At 39.8% G+C, this 21,562-nt stretch overlaps 2 protein-coding genes across 5 annotated transcripts in view; one reads left to right on the plus strand and one right to left on the minus strand.

Moving 5' to 3' along the window:
- Window positions 1-20,476, plus strand: part of RBL2 (RB transcriptional corepressor like 2) — a 51,125-nt gene extending 30,649 nt beyond the window's left edge. The window contains exons 17-23 of one of the 2 annotated variants that reach the window (XM_072967374.1): window positions 69-245; window positions 4,944-5,015; window positions 5,695-5,800; window positions 6,416-6,621; window positions 7,245-7,409; window positions 10,334-10,505; window positions 19,634-20,476. In XM_072967374.1, coding sequence (XP_072823475.1) covers window positions 69-245; window positions 4,944-5,015; window positions 5,695-5,800; window positions 6,416-6,621; window positions 7,245-7,409; window positions 10,334-10,504 — 897 coding nt within the window. In that variant the 3' untranslated portion in view covers window position 10,505; window positions 19,634-20,476. Of the gene's footprint in view, window positions 1-68; window positions 246-4,943; window positions 5,016-5,694; window positions 5,801-6,415; window positions 6,622-7,244; window positions 7,410-10,333; window positions 11,792-19,633 lie in introns of those variants that run through there. The other variant, XM_015242270.3, reaches the window with a different exon arrangement.
- On the minus strand, window positions 12,418-21,372 carry AKTIP (AKT interacting protein). Of its 3 annotated transcripts, none has more exons than XM_072967375.1 (10): window positions 21,267-21,372; window positions 18,497-18,610; window positions 16,995-17,200; window positions 14,754-14,818; window positions 14,569-14,669; window positions 14,000-14,088; window positions 13,823-13,921; window positions 13,625-13,732; window positions 12,800-12,860; window positions 12,418-12,634 (listed from the first exon to the last, which is right to left on the minus strand). In XM_072967375.1, the coding sequence occupies exons 2-10, from the start codon at window positions 18,536-18,538 to the stop codon at window positions 12,524-12,526; spliced, it is 882 nt and encodes a 293-aa protein (XP_072823476.1). In that variant the 5' UTR covers window positions 18,539-18,610; window positions 21,267-21,372; the 3' UTR covers window positions 12,418-12,523. The 3 variants fall into 3 exon arrangements, with proteins under 3 accessions (XP_072823476.1, XP_006207909.1, XP_006207906.1); XM_006207847.4 differs by lacking the exon at window positions 21,267-21,372 and adding an exon at window positions 21,068-21,198 and having other exon boundaries at window positions 12,418-12,631; XM_006207844.4 differs by lacking the exon at window positions 21,267-21,372 and adding an exon at window positions 21,068-21,198.
- Window positions 21,373-21,562: the final 190 nt, after the last annotated feature.

Raw genomic sequence — 21,562 nt, forward strand, 5'->3', positions numbered from 1 at the left:
ACCAGGTCTAGAGCTTGGGAAATAGGGTTAGATAAACAGAGTTTGAGATACTTTTATTTATCTACCAGGTTTACCACTTAGCAGGTGTTCGCCTTCGGGATCTTTGTGCTAAACTGGATATTTCAGATGAACTGAGGAAAAAAATCTGGACCTGTTTTGAATTCTCCATAATTCAGTGTCCTGAACTTATGATGGACAGACATCTGGACCAGTTGTTGATGTGTGCCATTTATGTGATGGCAAAGGTGAGTACCATTTGGAATATAAAAGGAAAAAGTAAAGATGCTGCTTTCTTATTCTCAGAACACATTTAACAGCTTTATTGAGATATAATTCACATACCACCATATAACCTACTCGTTCAAAATGTACAACTTAGTGGATTTTGGTTTATTCATAAATACATGTGACAGTTACCATAGTCAGTTTTAGAACATGGTATTCCATTGTATAAATATATATTTTGTTTATCCTTTCATCAATTGATGGACGTTTAGATTATTTCCACTTTGGGAACATTTGTGTACAAGTTTTTGCATGGACATTTGTTTTTTGGGGAGGAGGCTAGTTGGGTTTATTTATTTATTTGTTTGTTTTTAACAGAGGTCCTGGGGATTGAACCTAGGACCTTGTACATGCTAAGCATGACTCTACCACTGAGCTATACCCTCCCCCGTTGCATCTTTTTATTTCTCTTCTGTATATTCCTAGGAGTGGACTGCTGGGTCACATTGTAAACTGTGTTTAACTATTTGAGGAACCACTGATCTGTTTTCCAAAGTCACAGCACCATTTTACATTTCCACTGGTAGCGTATGAGAGTCCTGATTTCTCCACATTCTCATCAACACTTTTTAACTCAACACTCATCAACTGACTTTTTAAAAATAATTTGAGGTGTAATTCACATAACATAAAATTACCCATTTAAAAACAAATGGTTCAGGTTTTGAAATTGGTAACTTTTGGTTTGTTTGGCTAGTCTAAATCTTTTGAAATTCTTTATGAATTTTAGAATCAGCTTGTCATTTCTGACTTTGTGTTACAAGGAAGTCAGGTCAGGTTCTGATAGGGATTGTTCTGTAGATCAGTTTGGGCAGTATTGCTGTCTTAACTGTATTTCACCTTCTGATCAGTGAACGTAGGATTTTTTTCCATTTATCTATGTCATCTTTAACTTCTTTCAACAATATTTTGCAGTTTTCATAGTATAACTTTTATACTTTTTTGTTAACTTTATTCATTTTCTTTTTGATGCTATTATAAATGCAGTTGTTTCATTTTTGATGTGTTCATTGCAAGTGTATGGAAATACAATTGATTTTTATGTTTATCTTATATCCTATAACCTTGCCAAGCTCATTTATTACTTCTAATTGAGTGGATTATTTAGGATTTTCCATGAACAAGATCATGTAATCTGCTTATAGAAGTATTTGTTTTACTTCTTGCTTGTACTGGATGCCTTTAATTTTTTTTTTCATTTCTAATTACTGTGACTAGATCGCTGGTAATGTTGAAGAAAAGTGTTGAGAGCAGAAATTCTTGCCTTGTTCTTGGTTTTAGAATGAAAGCAAAAGTAAAGTATGATATTAGCTGTGTTTTTTTTTTTTCATGGATGCTTTTATCAGGTTGAGGAAGTTCTCTCCTATTCCTAGTCTGTTGAGTGTATTTATCATGAAAAGGTGTTGGAAATAGATATGCTTTTTCTGCATCTTTTGAGATAATTGTGGGTTTTGTTTTTTATTCTATTGATATAGTGCATCACATTAATTGAATTTTCACACATACCATCCGTGCATTCTTGGTGTAAATCTCACTTGGTCATGGTATACAATTCTTTTTATATGTTACTAGGCTCAGTTTGCTATACTTTTGTTGAAGAATTTTGTCCTGTTCATAAAAGATACTGGTCTGTAGTTTTCTTGTAATGGCTTTTTCTGGTTTTGTTATCAGGGTAACATTGGACTCAATGCCTAGGGAAGTGTTCCTTTTTCTGTTTTTTGTAAGTTTGTGAGGAATTGGTATTAATTCTTCTTTAAATGTTTGGTAGAATTTAGCAGTAAAGCTCTTTGGGCCCTATGCTTTTCTTTGTGGGTAGTTTATTGATGAATAATTCTTTCTCTTGTTACGAGTCTGTTCAGGTTGTCTGTTTTTTCTAGAATCTGTTTTGGTAGTATGTCTTCCTCAAATTTTGTCCGTTTCCTCTGGGCTTTCTAATTTGTTGGCACACAGTTGTTTAAAATATTTTTTTAGTCATTTTTTTATTCTTTGTCAGTAGTAATTTGATAACCTTTTTATCTTGGCTGCTCTTGCTGAAGGTTTGTCTATTTTGTTGATCTTGTCAAAGAGCCAGCATTTGGTTTCATGTATTATTAGATGCTCTAATCTTTATTACTTCCTTCTTTCTGCTTGCTTTAGGCTTAATTTTTGCTCTTCTCTTTAATGTCTTAAGATGGATGGTTGGGTAATTAATCTTTCTTTCTTTTTACTATAGGCATTTAACAACCATAAATTTCCCTTTAAGCACTGCTTTAGCTGCATCTCATAAGTTATGGTATGTTGTGTCTTCATTTTCACTCATGGCAGAGTATTTTCTCATTTCTCTTTTGATATAACTCATTGTTAGCTAGGTATGTTGTTTAATTTCCACATACCTGTGAGTTTCCCAAATTTGTTAATGATTTCTAGTTTCAATCCATTGTGATCAAAATTACACTTTGTATTACTTTAGTCCTTTTAAATTTATTGAAGTTTGTTTTCTAGCCTAGCATTTGGTCTAACCTGGAGAACATTCACTGTGCACTTGAGAAGAATGTGTATTCTGTTATTGCTGGGTGGAGTGTTCTGTAGATTATCTGTAAGGCCTAGTTGTTTAACGATGTTAAAGTCCTCTGTTTCTTTTTGATCTTCTGTCTAGTTATCTATCCATTATTGAAAGTGCGATATTGAACTCTAAATATTATTGTTGAATTATTTCTGCTTTCATTTCTGTTAGTTTTTAATTCATGCATTTTGGTGCTCTGGTATTAGGCGAATGTGTGTTTTTAATTGTTAAGAGTTTTTGATGCATTGATGCTTTCATCATTATGAAACGTCCCTTTTGTCTCTAGTAACTTTTAGTTTTGTTTTAAAGTCTATTTAATAATGTGATATTTGTGTAGTCATCCAGCTTTCCTGGGGTTGCTGTTTGCATGATATATCTTCTTCCCCATCCTTTTCTTTCATATCCTTTTGTCTGTTTTAATCTACAATGTGTCTCTTGTGGACAGAGTATAGTTGGATCTCATTTTCATCCAGTCTAAAAATTTCTGCCTTTTGATTGTGTTGTTTAATCCATTCATATTTAACATTGTTGTTTTAACTGAATTTACGTCTGTTATTTTACTTTTTGTTTTTTATATACGTCTCATGTATTTTTGGTCCTCTATTGCTTTCATTTGCATTAGATGAATACTTTCTAATGCAGCATTTTGATTTCAGTAATGACTTTTTAACTTTTTTTTCCTTAATGGTTTCTTTAGGGCTTACCATTTACATATATTTTTCTTCTTGCTGTATTTTTTTTTTGCCCCACTTTTATTGAAAAATGATGTATCACATTGTGTAAGTGTAAGGTGTACAATGTGATGGTTTGATACATGTATATATTGCATTATGATTACCACTGTAGGTTAGTTAATGTCAATCACCCAACTACTTTTTCTTGGTAGTGAGGATATTTAAGATCAACTCTCTTAGCAGCTGTCAAGTATACAGTACAGTTTGTTAACTGTAGTCATCACGCTGTATATTAGATCCCCAGAAATTACTCGTCTTATAACTGGAAGCTCGTATTCTCTGATCAACATCTTCCCCACTTCCTCATTATATACTAATTATGAAAAAATCCACATATATATTATGAAAAATACAGTTTTATGCAATTTTTAAAAAATTAGTTAAGTGAATAAACATGCATTTTATACTATCTTTACAATTACATAATTATGTTTACCAGTCCTCTTTGTTTTTTTGTTTATTTTGGTTTTTGTGTGGGGAGGGTGGTATTTGAATTACTCTGTGGGGTCACTTTTAGTTTCAGGAACTTTCATTAGTATTTTCATGTAAGATGGTTCTGCCAGCAGTAGATTTTCTTTTTGTATGTTTTTCTGAGATTTTATTTCACTTTCACTAATGAAAGATAACTTTTCTGGATATTGGATTCCTAGTTTTTACTTTGTTCACTGTCTCATAGCCTCCATAGTTACTAATGAGAAGTTAGTGGTTACTTTATTGGAGTTTCCTTGTAAGCAAAAAGTTGCTTTTCTCTTGATGCTTTCAAGATTTTCTCTCTTTGGCCTCCAGCATTTTTTTTCTTAACTGTATGTCTGGGTGTGGATCTCTTCACATTTATCCTACTTGGAATTCACTAAGATTTCTGGATGTGTAGATTAATATTTTAAAAATAAGTTTGGGAAGCTTTCAGCCTTTCTTTCTTTTTTTTGCTTCTCTCTCTCCTCTCCTTCTGGTAACCATTTTGTGTATCTTGGTGTGTTTAATGGTGTGCTACATTTCGCTGAAGCTGTTAACTTTTCTTCACTCTTTTTTTCTCTGTTCTTTGGATTGCAGTCTCCATTTTCAAGTTGGCTAAATTTTTTTCTTTGCTAGTTCAAATCTACTCTTTCATTCCTCTGGTGAATTTTTTGCTACTGCAATTTTTTTATTCCAGGTCTTCATTCAAAAACCATTTATTCCCTCTGTTGTTAGTGAATTTTAGTAGATTTTCTTGAATATTCATTGAATATTCATTTGTTGTATGCTTTTAGGACCATTGCAGATACTTTAAGTGGTTGTTTTTATATAATTTTCACCAGTTTCACAGGGGAGCAGTTTCACAGAGCACCTCACAGAACTATGCTGGAAGTTAAATTCTCTCTCAAAATACTCTTGTTCTTTGCCAGGTCACAAAAGAAGACAAGTCCTTCCAGAATATTATGCGTTGTTATAGGACTCAGCCACAGGCCCGGAGCCAGGTAACTACAGTTTCCTCTCAGGGCTGAAAATAAAGGTTAAAGTCTTTGATGAATACAGAAAGTTAACTTCAGTTGATTCTGTGGCCTTTTCTCCAGAATAAACTAAGACTACTTTAAGTGAAGCCTTTATTTTAATCTTATTTAATTATTGACAGACAGCTTCATATCCTGATTAGTTAAGTTCTCTTTTCCCCCAAAGGTAATAATGTGAAATATTTGATTCCTTCTTAATTCAGATAATCCCAAAATAGATTAGGAAGCTGTTTGGATTGTGTCACCTTGAATTCAGTCTGGTTGAGGAAACACAGTACTGTACATTTAACCAAGATAGCATAAAATGAAATCTTAAAACTCATTTACCTTTAATGATATTCATGTATGTCATAGACGTAGGTGTATGTAAGATCTTTGTGTTTAACCTAGAATGACTTGATTTTATGGTTGGATACTATTACTGCTCTGCGGTATTATAGGCAGTATTTGGACGTTGAAGGCCCTGATGTAAATCCTGTGTTACTTAATAGATGTATCTATAACTTTCGCTGTATTTATTAACCTCCCCTGATTAGGACTATCACCATATGGAGTTGTGAGGATTAAGCAACATGTCAAGGTCATGCAGTCTAGGATGCACTCAATAAATATTAGTTTCTGTTCCTGTCTCATGATTTCTCTAAAGGTGTATAGAAGTGTTTTGATAAAAGGGAAAAGGAAAAGAAGAAATTCTGGCAGTAGTGATAGCAGAAGCCATCAGAATTCTCCAACAGAACTAAACAAAGACAGAAGTAAGTGTGATCTTTATGAACTCTTAAAAAGCAAAATCAGGACCTTCTCTCCTTTTTTTAGGCCTAGAAACTAAGGATTACTAAATGAAATTACTGCTATAGAAACTATGAAAATATTTTATTGGCAAAAGATTTGTTGGAACAATAAACCTAATTCTAAATTTATAGCAAAGTTGTCTATCCTTTATCCCATGGCTTTGAGGCACATTGTGTACAACATTTTTTTCCTCCAGGGGAATTAGAGGTTAGAGAAGGCAGGAATTTGTTGACCTGAGTTCCAGAAAAATGTGACATGTCCACTGAAACCATGCTATGGAAATACCATCCTGAATTGATTTACACCACTTCATGTAGGGCTCGGGTCCTAGAAAATTTGGTGTAAATTAATGAAAACTACTCAGGAGGCCCTTGCTACGTGTAGAGCATGGCGATGAAGTTAGTACTTCATTCTTATCTGCACTTTGCTCCCTGGTATGAGGAACAGAGTGCCCATTTGCTGCCACTAAACAAGCAGAGCAGGTAGCTCTGTGCACCCTTGTCTTACTGGATTCTCTTTTTAAACACAGAGTGCACTCGCAGTCTTTCTGTTTAACGCTCTTTGTCCCACGGTTGCAGCCAGCAGAGACTCCAGCCCTGTCATGAGGTCAAGCAGCACCCTGCCGGTTCCACAGCCGAGCAGTGCCCCTCCGACACCGACTCGCCTCACAGGTGCCAACAGCGACGTGGAAGAGGAGGAGAGGGGAGACCTCATTCAGTTCTACAACAACATCTACATAAAACAGATTAAAACATTTGCCATGAAGTATTCACAGGCAAATGTAGTAAGTTCAACGGGGACTATTTCATACTTTTTTCACTTGTGAGGAATGAGGAGTCACTTATGTTTAAGCTACTTCTTTGTAAACCAGTTTTACAAATAATTCTTTTGTTCAGTAAAACTAAGGAAGTCTCTAACAAATAATTTGCATAACCAGCATAATTTCTATTATTGTGAAGCATTAAACAAGAATAAGATGGTATTTGGATTCCCAACAAAGTATAGTAATACGAGACAAATTGCATGAGTTCAAATTGTCCAAAACTTGCCAGCTGTGGTGATCTTGCAAGTTATTTAGCTTTTTCTGTGCCTCTTGTTTCCTCTTATAAAGTGGGAATACATGTCCCTTGCTCAGAAAGCTTGTTGTGAGGATTGTATAGCATGATGTATTAAAAATGCTTAAAAAAGTGGCTGGCACAAAGTCAGCACTTAATTTTTGCTATTTGTGTGGTTTTCTTTAGGTTTAATTGTTGCTGTTGGGCTGTCACTGCCTACCATTCATTCCTTAAGCTGCTGGTTTATTACACCTCTTCACTCTTTGAATGAAAATAACCATTTTCAAAAAAAAGTACCTGGTTAGAAATCTTGTTTACCTTTCTTAGAAATATTGATTTTTTTTTTTAACAGATGGATGCTCCTCCACTCTCTCCTTACCCATTTGTAAGAACAGGCTCTCCTCGCCGAATACAGTTGTCTCAAAATCATCCTGTCTACATTTCCCCACATAAAAATGAAACAATGCTTTCTCCTCGAGAAAAGATTTTCTACTACTTCAGCAACAGTCCTTCAAAGGTGAGCCTAATATAAATCTTGGCCTTTACTAACTTCAGAATGCTTAGGATTCTAGCAACAGGATTATCCAATTCAACAGGAAAACAACCAACCAGTTTAGAAATGGGCACAAGATTTGGAAACACTGCATCCATTACATGCCTATTAGAATGCTAAAATCTAAGAAAATGACAGTAACAAATCATGGAGATGATGTGGAGCAGTGGTAACTTTAATATATTGCTAGTAAGTACGCAAAGTGGTATCACAGAGCCATTGTACCTGGAAGACAGCTTAGTAGTTACTTTTAAAGGATAACATATCTTTACCATATAGCTAGTAATCCCACTGCTGGGTATTTACCCAAGTGGAATGAAACTTAGGTTCTTATAGAAAATGTACATGAATGTTTCTGATGACTTTAGTCCTAATTGCCCAAAAGTGGGAAACAACCCACTTTAGCTGGTTAATGGATAAACAAACCTGTGGTACCCCCAGACAGGACTATTACTTTGCAGTAAAAAGGAACAAACTACTGATACACTCAGCAAAAAAGATGAATCTCAGATGCATCAGTGCTTAAATGAAACACTAGATTCGGTAGACCACTTACTATATAATTCCACTTCCGTGACATCCTGGAAAAGACAAAACCACAGGGACAAGGAACATCAGTGGTTACTTGGAAGTGGGTTAACTAGGAATGAGGGAATTCTTCAGAATGAAGGAACTATTTTATCTTTATTGTGGTGGTAACATGACCGTATGTGTCAAAACATGCAGAACTGTTAGGCTTAAATGGGTGAATTGTAACTGTATGTAAACTTAACCTAACTTTTTTTGCACAAAACATTTTTTAAGTGTCCAATTCAGTGGTTTTCAATCCTGCCTGTATATTATCACTACTTGGGGATGTTTCAAAAAAAAAAAATCTAGCAAAGAATTGGGAGTTTTTTCAGTAAATGACAGCAGTATTATTAGACTGTTGGAGAAAGACTTGCATCACAACTTAGTAGGTAATAGCTGAGATCAAGGAAGAATATTACAAAGCAAGAAGTACCTCAAGGTCCAGAACCAACCTATGATAACCTGACGTTTACACTACCATGAGAAAAGAAGTATCAGACACCACACAAGATCAAGTCAGATGATTAATCGTTAGTGACACTTGTCAGGGCAGTTTCAGTGAATTGGTACAACTTGTTAAACAATAAGTTACGATAATAGAGCTTATAGTAGTAAACAATTGGGAGGAAATAATACATTAGTAGGGGATTAAACTATGATTCAGATGTACCATAGAATATCATAGAGCAGTTAGAGAGATGGGATCCATATACACTGATATGAGAAGACCTAAGACATAATGTTAGCTGAACAAATATTCCAAATGGTACATAAAATGTACCATTTAAATATTTTTGAAACCTCACTTAATGCACATTACATTTCTAATGAGTGCATTCCTAGAAGAGTAGACATCTACACAGTGGCCTGATTTGTTCAGGGAATGAATGATGATAGTAGGTGTCCCAAGGGACTGGGTGAGGCTAAGCAGTCTAGGTGTGTTCTGTATGAATTTGTTTGGAATAAGAATTTATTCATTTTTAAACTATCATATACATGTTGTATCAATTATGGTGTATAAAACTGCATACTGTATATAAGTTATACATAACATTAATGTACAATATTAATGTGCTATGTATATTAAGGTATACAATTATAGACTGCACAATATATACATCACATAATGATGTATACATTATATGCAAATTTATACAATTAATGTATACAATTAACAATTTAAGGAATACTCAAGTATATAAGAGAGTAGAGATAGGAAGTGCAGACAGACTTAGGAAGGCAAGAGGGTAAAAGGGAGTCAGGAAAGCTTTCTTAAGATAGTTAAGATTTGAGAAGGTGCATATACTGATAATAGAAAACACTGGTGATTTTATTTAAAATCTCAGAAAAGTTTATTATTTTGAAATAATAAAACTAGTATAAATATGCCTAGGATTTGCTTTAAAACATTCTGGGGGATGAGGAAGTAATGAGGGTACAGATTCAATAAGACTGGCCAAAACTGCCGAAGTGGGGTGTGAGGATTCACTGACTCTACTTTCCCGTGTATGTTTGAAATTTCCTATAATAATAAATGCATGTGAAATATCCTCAGTATGCTTTACATTAGGAAACAGGGACAATGACAGCAGCACAGGAAAAAAAATTTAACTACCAGAAAATAAACGTCATAACTGACTTTGGGGCTCTGGAGAGACTTCATGCTGATGGTACCTATAAATAGATCCAGTCTCTCTAGCACTCTGGCAATGTTTTTCTCAATCCGAGTTCCTCATGTGAACCACAGAACACAGAAAATAATTCGCCTGACTTTTCTCAGTTCTCCCAAGGATAATATATAACTAACTAGTACATTCTAGAATTACGGATCATACTAATAAATTTGGATGCCTCAGGGAATTATGGCTTCTCTTGTGAAATTCCATGGCTGCCAAAAAGAGAGTAACACTAGACTGGGACAAAAAAGGGTATAATACTGTGTAAAATCATGCTATTTTTTAAAAAATGAAAATGGAGACGTATCGATTAAATATGCTATAGCAATGTGATGCTCTATAACTGTTGTTAAAAAAAAATTTGTGACCTTTTTACATTGTGGAAAAGTGTACATCAAAATCACCTCTGGAGCTTGTTAAAAAAAAATAGAAATATTCTGCCTCTATCCCAGAAAATCATCAGTCTTAGCCAACTGAGACATAAAATTGGAAGGATGTAAAATTTTACAGTTCTTTATAAAGATATTCCAGCTCTTCAAGGTAAACTGCTTAACTCATTTGAGGTTCTGTGACTTAAACAGAACTACGTGTATTACAGTTTTAAAGTTTTTATATCTATCCTACCCACCCCCCCCCCCCCAGAGACTGAGAGAAATTAACAGTATGATACGGACAGGAGAAACTCCAACCAAAAAGAGAGGGATTCTTCTGGAAGATGGAAGTGAATCACCTGCAAAAAGAATTTGCCCAGAAAATCATTCTGCCTTATTACGCCGTCTCCAAGATGTAGCAAATGACCGAGGTTCCCACTGAGGTTAGTCTGTTGTACTGAAACTGTCTCTTCACAAACTGTTTAGCAGCATCATTTAATGCATGCTAGATGATGGGGCTCTTTTCCTTAATCCTTCCAGTATCCTTAGGATATTTTTACTCATCCCAACTGCCTTTTTTCCTACCAGTCAGTGCTTGCCATCAAGAGTACTTAGAATCCAAACTTGGATTTTTTTTTTTTCACTCTTTGGCAAAGCTATTACAAGTACTGCAGAGAACAAAGCATACTCCAGTAGGTGAATAAGAGGTCTCTGTTAACATGTTCCAGCAGAGGAACTGTTTTTCAATTCATTCCTACCTGTTTTGTGGTCACCTCTGGCCCTCATGAAAAGCAAGACAAAAACTAGGTATTTTGTCCTAAAACACTTGGTAGGAGTGTGAGATTTTTGCATTCCCAAAAGGTGACAAGGTAGAGCGCCCAGATCTGGAGGTCCTAGGTTATTAGTCCCAGTCTCCCGTTCCCTTTGTGTAATTCTTCCCTCTCCCCCACTTAGGTGTGGTGCAGTGTGTGAGTGAACTTGTATAAGAAGTGGCACTTTAGGGCTGTAAAAGGCATGATTTTGTAACCTAGATTTTGCTGTATATTTGCGACGGCACTTTCTACAATGTGAACTTTGAGTACAAAACTTCTAGGCTGAACTTAATTCAGTATCTTCTTCGATGCTTTTGTACTTTTTTAAAAACTGTTAAAGCTCCAATAGCTACCTTTTGGGTGTGTGTTTTAAATTCTCCAGTGTTTTGTTAATAGGGATCGGATGGCTAAGTAAAGATTTTAAATCAAGGTGAATTAAGGGGATTATTATGAAAAATTATGACCTCTTCCTTAGGAGGTAGTTATCCAAAAGACATGTGTCTTTATTAAGGTGATATATTTTAAATCTTTGGATGTGTTCCTGACAGTTAAATAAAAAAAAAAAAGCTTGGAGAATTTAGGTTTTTATTAGTACATAGTACCATTTATACAAATTAGAAAATGTTAATTTAACAGCTATTGAATTATCTATATATACCTTTATTAATCACTATTGTTCCAGCAGTTTTAAAGTTGAATGAATAATCTTATTAGGGAGAAAATTCAATTGTAAATTGAATCAGTATAAACAAAGTTACTAGGTAACTTCATATTGCTCTGAAAGAAATATGGAACTTACACTGTTCAATTAGAATAGTGCTCTGCAAAAATATTTATAAAACCTCTCAAGATACTTACTGCTATTGTAATTTTATATGAAAATAAGTGTATTTTTCAATAAAGCATTTATAAATTAATCTTTGTTTAGTTATATTGAGAAAAGAGTATTTAGTTTCCTGCATAAATGACAAAGAACAATCATTTATTGGTTTATTGTCTCTACAAAACACATTAGTCATTCATCATTTAAATATCTGACTTCAATAGAAACCATTTTAACACTTTTTCTCCCTCCTGCCATAAAAATACAGTAAGTAATTTGCTTTTTAAAAAAACTATGAACGAGTGTTCTGGTTTCCTCTCACCCACCTAATATGTACCTCAGTGACAGCAGTTCGTATATTAGTAACACAGTAGGCTGAGGCCTGAGGTTCAAATGATCTTCCACTTAAAAGTGCTCATCAGCTATGGGAACTGCTCTCCGTACCTGTCCTCCACATCCTAACGTATGTACGGTTGGAACCACTGATTCAGAAATCATTAGATAGCGCTGAACTCCGCCTACTTTATTAGTTTAAATGAATGCAACTTACCTTTAGCATTATATTCAGAAAAATACTTAAGCCTCAAGGTCCCCAGTAACTTGGAGCACTGAACTAGATAACCGCCCTAAAGTACTTCTGACAGAAGTAACGCATCACGTAAAGAGGTTTCCAAAACTCGCGGCTCGAACCCAAGCACTCACGGACGACACCGACATCAGTCACCGTTCACACTGTTTTACTCTGCAGGCAGTCCTTTGCCATCGGTCAGCTGTCACCAGCCCGAGTCCAGCAGGAAAGTGCACAGTGCACCAGAGTCACCGGCTCTTAAGTTGCTACTGTTTTCTCTTCTTTACTGAAAGGTTGTACCGAGCCAGGCTTTACCCAGGACAGGCCAGCAACGTGAACACTTTTATTGTGCTGTTCTTCAGGCTTCTTCTAGGCACAATGAAAAACAGACATTAAAAAAATAACCGATGAGGAGATGTCAGCACTGTACAGATTGGTTTCCCCAAAAGTTATCTGTATGTACTGAGCAGTCGCCGATGAAGACATTTTAGAAAGCAAACGAGTTAACTGCTTCCAAAATGGTCATCTACTTACTTTCTGAGTCAGCATCTTCTCTCTGGCTTCATCATGTACAGAAGGATTCCACGGAGAAAAGCTTAAGGAAGAGAAAAACATTAACAAACTGCTCACTAAATCTGTTTAATGTCCATTTTTACATTTTTAAGCCAGTTCCCCTAACAAAACTTAACAGGGAACAGTTTTTAGTCAGTCGTCAATATGTAAGTTTTAGACATTCTCTGATTTTCTCATATAACCGTCCCTCACAGAGCACTTTACGTGGGTTTGCTCCCAGCACCCCTGGAGTCCTGTGAGCCACAGTGAAAGTAACCACTCTGGGTCACCAAAGCCCGTCAGGAAAAGCCACCCAGTCTAACTGCAGACCACCCAAGCTCCTGACCACTACACTGCGCTGCCCCACCAGCAGCATCAGTGCTGCCAAAGAGCTAAATCACCAGCTCCTTAACTTCTCAGTACTCCTCTGCCCCTCTTCCCCGATTCGTATCACAGTGCCCAACGAACCCGTCGTGCATACTGATCGCTCACACACTGTTCATCTCCCTCCTTCCACCAATCTGTACGCTGATGGGGTAAGGGAGTTTAAAAGGGGCTCCAGCTAAAACTGCCAGCTGGAAAGGAGTCCTGATATTTGAACGTGTGACATTAGGAAACCAAAGTCTCTAGGCTTGCTATTGGCACAACGTGTCAGTCCACGTAAAGCAGAAGTCAAGTTATAACCGAATTAGAAAGGTTGTGGCTAACAGATTACACACTCTCCCTTTAAATCCCCATTCTAAGGCCAGCTGGAGAATGGAAGCACAGTGCCGCAAAGTGCAGTTTCTCTGGATAATCAGCACTCACCTAATTGCATACGGGTCATCTATTTTAGGCTGGTCAAATAAATGAGCAGTGCACACCTTAACACTGTCAACCACTTTACTTTTAAACAGCTGAACATCTTTCTCGTACCTGTTGTAAAAGTTTAAATCAAAAAGTTACCAATGTGATCTACTTCACTATCTTCAAATTCTTCTTAAACAACAAAGCAAAGTAACATACAGAACTGCAGCCTCTGGGTTTAGGGGGCTTGCTGTATCAATCTTGTAGAACACCCTCCTTGCGTACATCAGGACCTGCCAAATATGGTTATGGTTCCGCCTAAAGGGAAACATGACAGGGTTACTGAGGCTTCCTCTTGCTGGCTTATGTCACCAGAGGAAACATTTATTTACTAACCTCCATTTTGCAAATGCTCTCTTTACATCCAGTTCACCTGAGGTGGGATCCACGAGCGGGTGAAAGACCGGAATATCAAACACCAAGCGCTGGATTTAAAGAGAGACACATCCATTAATGGCAGCAATAGAGCTTGTCAGACCCACACAGAGAGCTGCAAAAGGGGCTTCAGGACAAGGCCGTTACGTTGCTTAAAAGTCAAAGAGCTGCCTCAAGAGGACACTTTAACTATTTTCAGTGTCTTCCTGTAAAACTAAGTTTTGCAGCGAAGCGGGGGAAAGTCACTCTCCCCTGCCACGGCACAGTCACCGCTCACACAGTAAGTGCTGCACTGAGCCTCAGCGCGCGTGCCGAGCGGAGAAGCCGGTAAAGCTAAGGGCAGAGGCCAGCACAGCCAGAGACGCAACAAGGCATAAAAACCCCCGTGACAGGCTGCTGAGTAGGTAAGAGATTCTGGGAAACTGAAATCATAAACGCATTAGGTCAGGAAAAGAAGCAAGAAATCTTTAAAGCCTGTTAAGCCCTCCTCGCTGACCAAGAAATGAAGCCAGGCTATGCCCCCTACTTACAGGGCAGTCACCATCTGGGTAGTTATCAGGGATGTAAACTGTAAACTTAAATACACCATCTTGATACAGTCCGTGCCGTATGAATATTACTCCAAACCACACTGTAGGAAAAAATATACACCGTTAATGGCTATGTTTGTGTCAGAGGAACCAAATGTGCTATAAATTAAGTGAATCCTTCTTACTTAATGCAGATCGATAAGATGGCTGCACATAGACACCTGGTAACTTCTGTTTCACAACCAAGGTACTAAAACAGAAGCAAAACAGTGAGATTTGATGGATGGAAATGACACATATAGACCAAACCACCCACGTTCATTTTTTGCGAGGAGTCCCTCGAGGGGCAGCTGATGCCCTAACCAAACAGACCGAGCCATCACAACCTGTCACCTGGCCCTGACAGCTGCCCGTTTACTGGCTTCTGAGCATTTGCTCACAGAGAAATATGGCCAAAAGCGGGCCCCACATTAAGACATTAAAACCAAACAGGGATACACAAAGAATCAAGTTTTCCGCCCAGAAATCAGCTTCCCTAAAACACACCATCTTGGAAACCAACCTGTAGGTAATGCTGGACGTTAAATTTTAGGTCAATGAGACTGTGTATCAAATTACTGCCTTTGTGACTATGGACAATAGATCTCACCCACCCACATTCAAAAGCCATTTTAAAATACAATTTTAGGTAATTAAGACATCAGAATTCGATGGAACTACCCTCACGTGGGTGTCATTTCAAGTCTGAACACCAGTCCACGTAGCAGTGTTCTGGGTGAAGGCAGGCATCCGCGTGAGGCGCTCACACTCCTGAATTTGCCCCCAACTCAGACACCTGAACTCTGTGGGCCCTGGTGTGGGAAAACGGTGGTGCGGACACAAGGGAAGACGAGCACACTGACACGCAGGCTGCACTGGCCCTCCTGGGACCTGTCACCTGACAGCCATTCTGCTCCGTCCCTTGCAACCGGGCTATGACCCTTGATAAGGAAGGCTGTGACTGGACCTTAAAAAGAACAGTGTTCACTGAGGGCCTTAAAGCACATGAACCTGCCAGTCCTCAGTCTTCGGAGAAGTAGCTTATTGGACCTGCGTCGGTTGCTTTTATTTATTACCTGTTTGCTACCACACTTAGTTTTAAAATCATTTTAAAGTAGTTATTCCATTTTTAAGTCATTAAAATTCAGCATGTCAACAGCAGCATGGTTGGCAGATGTAACTACTGCAGTGAGGTTTGCCAGAAAGGCAATTTTGTATCCCAATACAGACAGCAGATTTAATGTCACAGTGGAAGGCTGTCCAACTCTGCCTGGCCAGACACAGGCCTCCATTATAAAGCCGAAGGGACGGCTGCTACTGGTTCACACCCAGCCATTTACACTGGGGCCTCAGACCCTCCAACGTGGCAGCATTAGTGCAGTGATGGAGGGCTTGAGGGTGCTTTTAAAATAACTTCATGTACAAAGGAATTTTTAAATGACTGAAGTTAAGAATTCTCCAAACTTTCTGTCCTTGTAACAAATTATCAAATCAAATGCCATCTGCACTTACTCACTATTTGAGCCCCTTTGGTGGCCAGGAGCTGGGTCATCACTAGCAGACTCTGCAGAAGTGCCCATCTCCTCACACTCTATTGATAAGTGCAACTTTACTCTAAGTTTTGACTTCTGTGACTAGTCAGGTTCTTCTTGACATGAAGCCCAAATCTTTATAACTTCCCTAGAATTGCCTGTCTGCCTCTGGGGGCCACACAGGAAAAGTCAAATTCCTTTTCTAATGACAGACCTTCAAACATATGAAGACAGCTTTAACAAGTACTTTCTAGGCTTTCTCTTCTCCAAGTCCATGGTCCCCATTCCTTCAGCTGTTGACTCCAAAAGTCTGGCTTCCCGACCTTTGCCTACGGGGACCGTCTCCTCCAGGGACCATCTCCTCAGTCTGTCAGGATGCCTCTGGTTGGGTCTGACCCAAGGAGGAACAATCATCACCATCCCACTGTCTGCCCTCTACAACCACCTCTTCGGGAGGCGAACCCTCACCTCATATAAAGAGAGACCAAAACTAAGTTTCTGACCTACTGTGGTTGCTTAGTAAATCTTAGTTTCTTTCTCTTCTTGCTCTCCAAAACAGACATGGAAAATTAAAGCACACATTGCCTTTAAATCTTATTTACCCAAGCTCTGAGTAAGAACCATCACTTGTAGAAGAGGGCGTTTATGTAACACCACTGAGGCCTTGGTTAAGAAAGGTGATACTACCAGCAACCGCTTCCATCGTCCTGTGCACACGAAGGCCAACGCCGGAGGGGGACGGGTTTGCGCTTTACGGGTAAATGGCTGCTGTGTACTACTGAGTCCATCAGAATAAATTTAATTCTTTACCTTTCAAGGGTCATTCAAAATGGAACCAAATAGTTTAGAACTCACAATTCTGCAAGAAGAGAGTATTCCAGGTAGAAAGGTCCGTAGGAAGCGTGAGTGCCATTTGTTGACTGTGTCGCTGGGGCAGGAGATGTAGGCTTAGTTATGGGCAAAGCATTTTTGGGAATGGAAGGCAGCTGTTTCTTTGGAGCAGTGCGTGGAGGACTGGTTTTCACGTCCCCTGTTAATGTCTTCTCTTCACCATCAGATCGCTATTCGAGGTGGAAGTGGTGAGAACATTTGTTAGGATGATTCTTAAATCACAACACTACGTGTGATGTGCTCTTGGTCCTTGACTGAAAAGCTGGAATTACTCTTTCTAAGGACATTCTAGCACCATGATCAACATGACCTGAAAGTGCTTTAAGTAGGCAGGCCATTCTAAAGAGCAGAACAAAGCTGATCCAAGACTAAACCATTAGAAAATTCATCCATGACAATAAAGCCAATATTTACAGGATTTACATGAAACAGAAAGAAATGGTTTCTCCTGGCGGTCCCAGAAAGAGGGCAAGGGGTTACTGAGCAATTAGGCAACTGTGCAAGACTAGAAAAAACCCCTGGCACTTAGAGGTCAGGTGCTAAGTAGCTCAAAATAGGGTAGATGACCGAACTCAGTCACTACCTGATGTCATCACTTTGGTCAGAAACTAAGAATGAAGCTATTCTCTCACTTGCATGGGTCTGATTTTGATCTTGTCCCTAATGGATATGTTTCCACATGTGGACCATCACCAGAAAACTGTCATCCTTCATCAAAGACAAAGGTCTAAATGAGTCAGAGACTAAATTACCATCTCACGGCACTTTCTTGGCTCAGGTACAAATGCCGTTTAATTAGCTGTATAAGGGGTGCGTATAACTCAGTGGTCGAGCACTTGCTTAGCATGCACAAGGCCCTGGGTTCAATTCCCAGCACCTCCATTAAATACATAAAAACCTAATTGCCTTCCCCCCAAAATTAAAAAAATTTATTTAAAAATAGCTGTATTAAAAATGTACACAGTACGGTATACAGAAAAAAGTTGATTAATAGTGGTGTTCTCTTATAGGTAGAATTACAGGTTATATTCATTTTCTTTTTGTATTTTAAGTTTTCCTATAATGATTATTTTTCTAAATAAAACAGGTATTTTATTTAGAAAAATTTAACCAGCTCTCTCAAGTCTGACCTGACCGTTTTGGACTGGCCTTTTCCAAGACTTTTCTAACCATGGAATCTTGCAGTTTGTAGAAAAATTACTACAATAATGTGTCACAAATTTCATCATGTGTAAATATAACTTAAGTCAAAACAGAATTGTGATTAGCAGAATGATTTCTACTTGAGATGCAATTTCAGCCTCAGAAACTGACTTTAGTCAACAAAATAATTATATCTCAAAAGTAAAACGTAAACTAGAAAAACAAGACAATTTGTTAAGACTATAGGCAACCCCGGTATGAATTTTTTGGCTTCTATTCTGACACAAATGGGTTTCCCCACTGAACTTATCAACTATACCTACTTTGCGCACAGAGCTTGTAGACATGCTCCAGAAAGGGTTCATAACGTGTCCTCCAAACAAAGAAATTCTGTGGTCTGTGTCATCAACCTCTTTCGTCCACAGAATTCACTTTACCTTAAAATGAGATGGGAAAACAGAGAAACATACCAACACCAATGGTTACGACATCTGAAATAGCTAAGAACTAAACATGAACCTCTAAACAGAAATACAGTATAACGTTATATAATATATGGTTATAAAAACCTAGAGGAAAAAAATCTTCAGAAACAGTTTCCTTCTATACTCCCTCCCTCTTCTGATTCCAGTTTCTTTCCCATCTTTAAATGCCGACAGGAATCTGTGTACTGAGTCCTTGGCCAGGATTCAGAATATTCAGTGACACAGTTCAGCTCTGGTGCCAGAAGTGCAGAAGATATGGACTATAACTGTTGCTATTAGCATAATATCTAGGCATCTGGCTGCTGGGAAAGCTGGGTTCAGAATGCACTGTGCCCTCATGCACAAAGGGTCTCTCACTGTTCCCAGGGATATGGGAATTAAAGATCCAAGGGGCTAATTTAAGAGTGTCTTACATGAGTTGTCTCAAGTACAGAATGATTCGCTCCAGCAAAACTGGTAGCCGAAGATACAGCAGATGAGAAAGGGCTAATGGGTCCTGTTGGGACCATCCACAAGAAACGACCTTTTTCAGCTGCTTCAAGTGTGGAAACAGCAGGATTAGGCCTTTAAGGAATTGCCAAGCAATATGTACGAATGCAACAGAGGAGTGCAAACAGACATTTCACAAACACAGATCTTCCACCAAAGCTTCATGAAGTGGATAAGAAAGCGTGTCTCAAAGGTCCCAAAATCAGTGGGTCACTTACTAAAAATACAAAGGACAAGGCAAAGGACAAGCAGCTAGCGGAGCTTTAAGAACAGCAGCTTGTCTGCTCTGGTGACTTCCCCCAGGCTCGGTCATGTTTAAAGCCGAGCTCCTCTAAATTCCTACTTGCACCAATCAAAAGGCTGAAGGTGAAGGGTCAAAACTTAAGCAACATTTTACAAAATTCTTAAGAAGCAAATCATTAGAGAAGCATGTACCAAATGTCCCTAATCAGCAGCAATTTGCCAACGAGCCTCTGACATCCACAGGTGGATCCCATACCCTGCCAGCGCCCATTACTGCTGCTTTGCTTTCCAAGATACAATGCCACCCAATAATTAAAGGGATGAGGATTCTGGTTCTTCCACTTACCTGATGACTTACATCTGATAAGTAGCAACTTATTCCTGAGAGCTCTTTGCAAATCTGCCTTTAAAGGCGACTATGATACAGGTAAAAATGGTTGGGACATCAAAAATGTAAGCGGGGGGTGGGATATACTCCTGTTTGGTGCAAATGAAACACGTTTTCAGATCCAGAGTAACGTGCAGCACTCGACTGTCATCTAGGATAGAACTGATTTAACAGAGGACCCTATCCCCTCGGGATACAGTGCTCACCACCGTGTAAATTTACTGGGGTGGATCAGTAAGGTGCCTTCCTAGTCTAACACATAATGATTCTATGACTTTGTCTTTAAGAATCAAATAAAATCCCCAGTTTCCCCTGTCTTTAAGAAGGCCGTATTATCTACCGTTGCCTGTTTCCAGCAACATAATCCCCCGGAGAAATTGTAGCACACTTTTCAGAAGTAACTACACCATATAACAGATGTCTACTCTACCCAGGCAGAGTATAACATTTTCCAACAGGAGTGACATGGATGTTAGAAGACACGGGACACGTCCTAGTCATTCCGAAACAATTTTAGAATTTCTGCTGGTTTAGCCATACAAACAAGACATGATTGCCTTTCTTTATACCACACAGCTGAGAAGTCAGTATCCTGGCCCCGCACGAACGAGTCGCACCTGTCGTAAGCCAAAACTTGAAAGACGGGCGGTTCTTTCCTTCTATGTACCATAGTCCTTAAACAGGCATATCACCCTGAACAGCCTTAAATTCTATGTTAAGAGGCGACCAAGCTGGGCCCAAGGAAAAAGATGAAAGCAGCCTCGGCCCCGGCTCTCTGGGGACACTCGGGATGGGCACCCTCGCCCGGGGGCGGAAACCCATCTCTGCGCATGAAGAGAATCTGGAAAAACCTGTCTCGAGGTGAGTACAAGGCAGAGGCCAAGTCCCGGCCTCACAGCTAGCTCGACGCCGGCCCTGGCCCCGAGAGACCGTCCGGTGGGGGCTGAGGGCCTCGGACACCCGCCTCAACCTGGGAGCGGGGACGGAGTCGGGCGTGAGGACCGGGCCGGGGAGGGCGGGCCCGCCTCCCCTCCTCTGGCCGGCCCAGCCCAGCTCCCGGACAGCCTCCCGGTGCCAGGCCCTGGACCTCCCGGCGGCCAGCACAGCAGGTGCCTGCAACCGCGGACAGGTGCCCGGCTCCACCCCCATGTCCCAGCGAGGCCGCCGTCACTGCGGAGTCGAGAGCCCACGGTAAGGCAGACAAATGCCGGGCCCGGCGACGCCGGGGACCTGGTTTGAGGACTCCAAGGCCCTCAAGTACCTACCACCGGCCTGGCAGTGCACCTCACCTTGGTGTTTTCAATGCAGTGTTCCCGGCTGCCGAGCGCAGTCGCGGCCCCACAGCATCTCTGGCCGCAGCGCCAACCCGGCCCCTGCCTACTCCCCGCCCCGCCCGGCCTGCTCTCAGCCTCGGCTCCGCCCCCCCGGCCCCCGCCCCTGGGCCCTGCCGCTTCCGTCCAACTTCGCTGCGCCGAGTGGTTCCCATACCTGTCCGTCAAGGACGTTCTTCCGGGGGCGGTTGGAACGGCAGCACTAGGCCCTGCCAATCAAGACGGCTTTGCTTGGGTGGGGCAGCACTTGACCCTCCCCTTACGTAACAGCGCCGGGGCGAACTGTCAGTCACAGAGGTCTCGGCCCCGGGGGAGGGATGGGTCGGAAACAAGCACCTGGACATAATTGGGCAGGGCGTCCGTCAGTCACCATGGAGACCCGCCCACAGATTTGTGCGTGACCGCCGCTGCCATTCAGAAAGGCTGTGACTGCGGCTTTCCTAGCTTGGGTCA

The sequence above is a fragment of the Vicugna pacos genome, chromosome 9 (genome assembly GCF_048564905.1).
Source record: "Vicugna pacos chromosome 9, VicPac4, whole genome shotgun sequence".
In the NCBI taxonomy this organism is placed as follows: Eukaryota; Metazoa; Chordata; class Mammalia; order Artiodactyla; family Camelidae; genus Vicugna; species Vicugna pacos.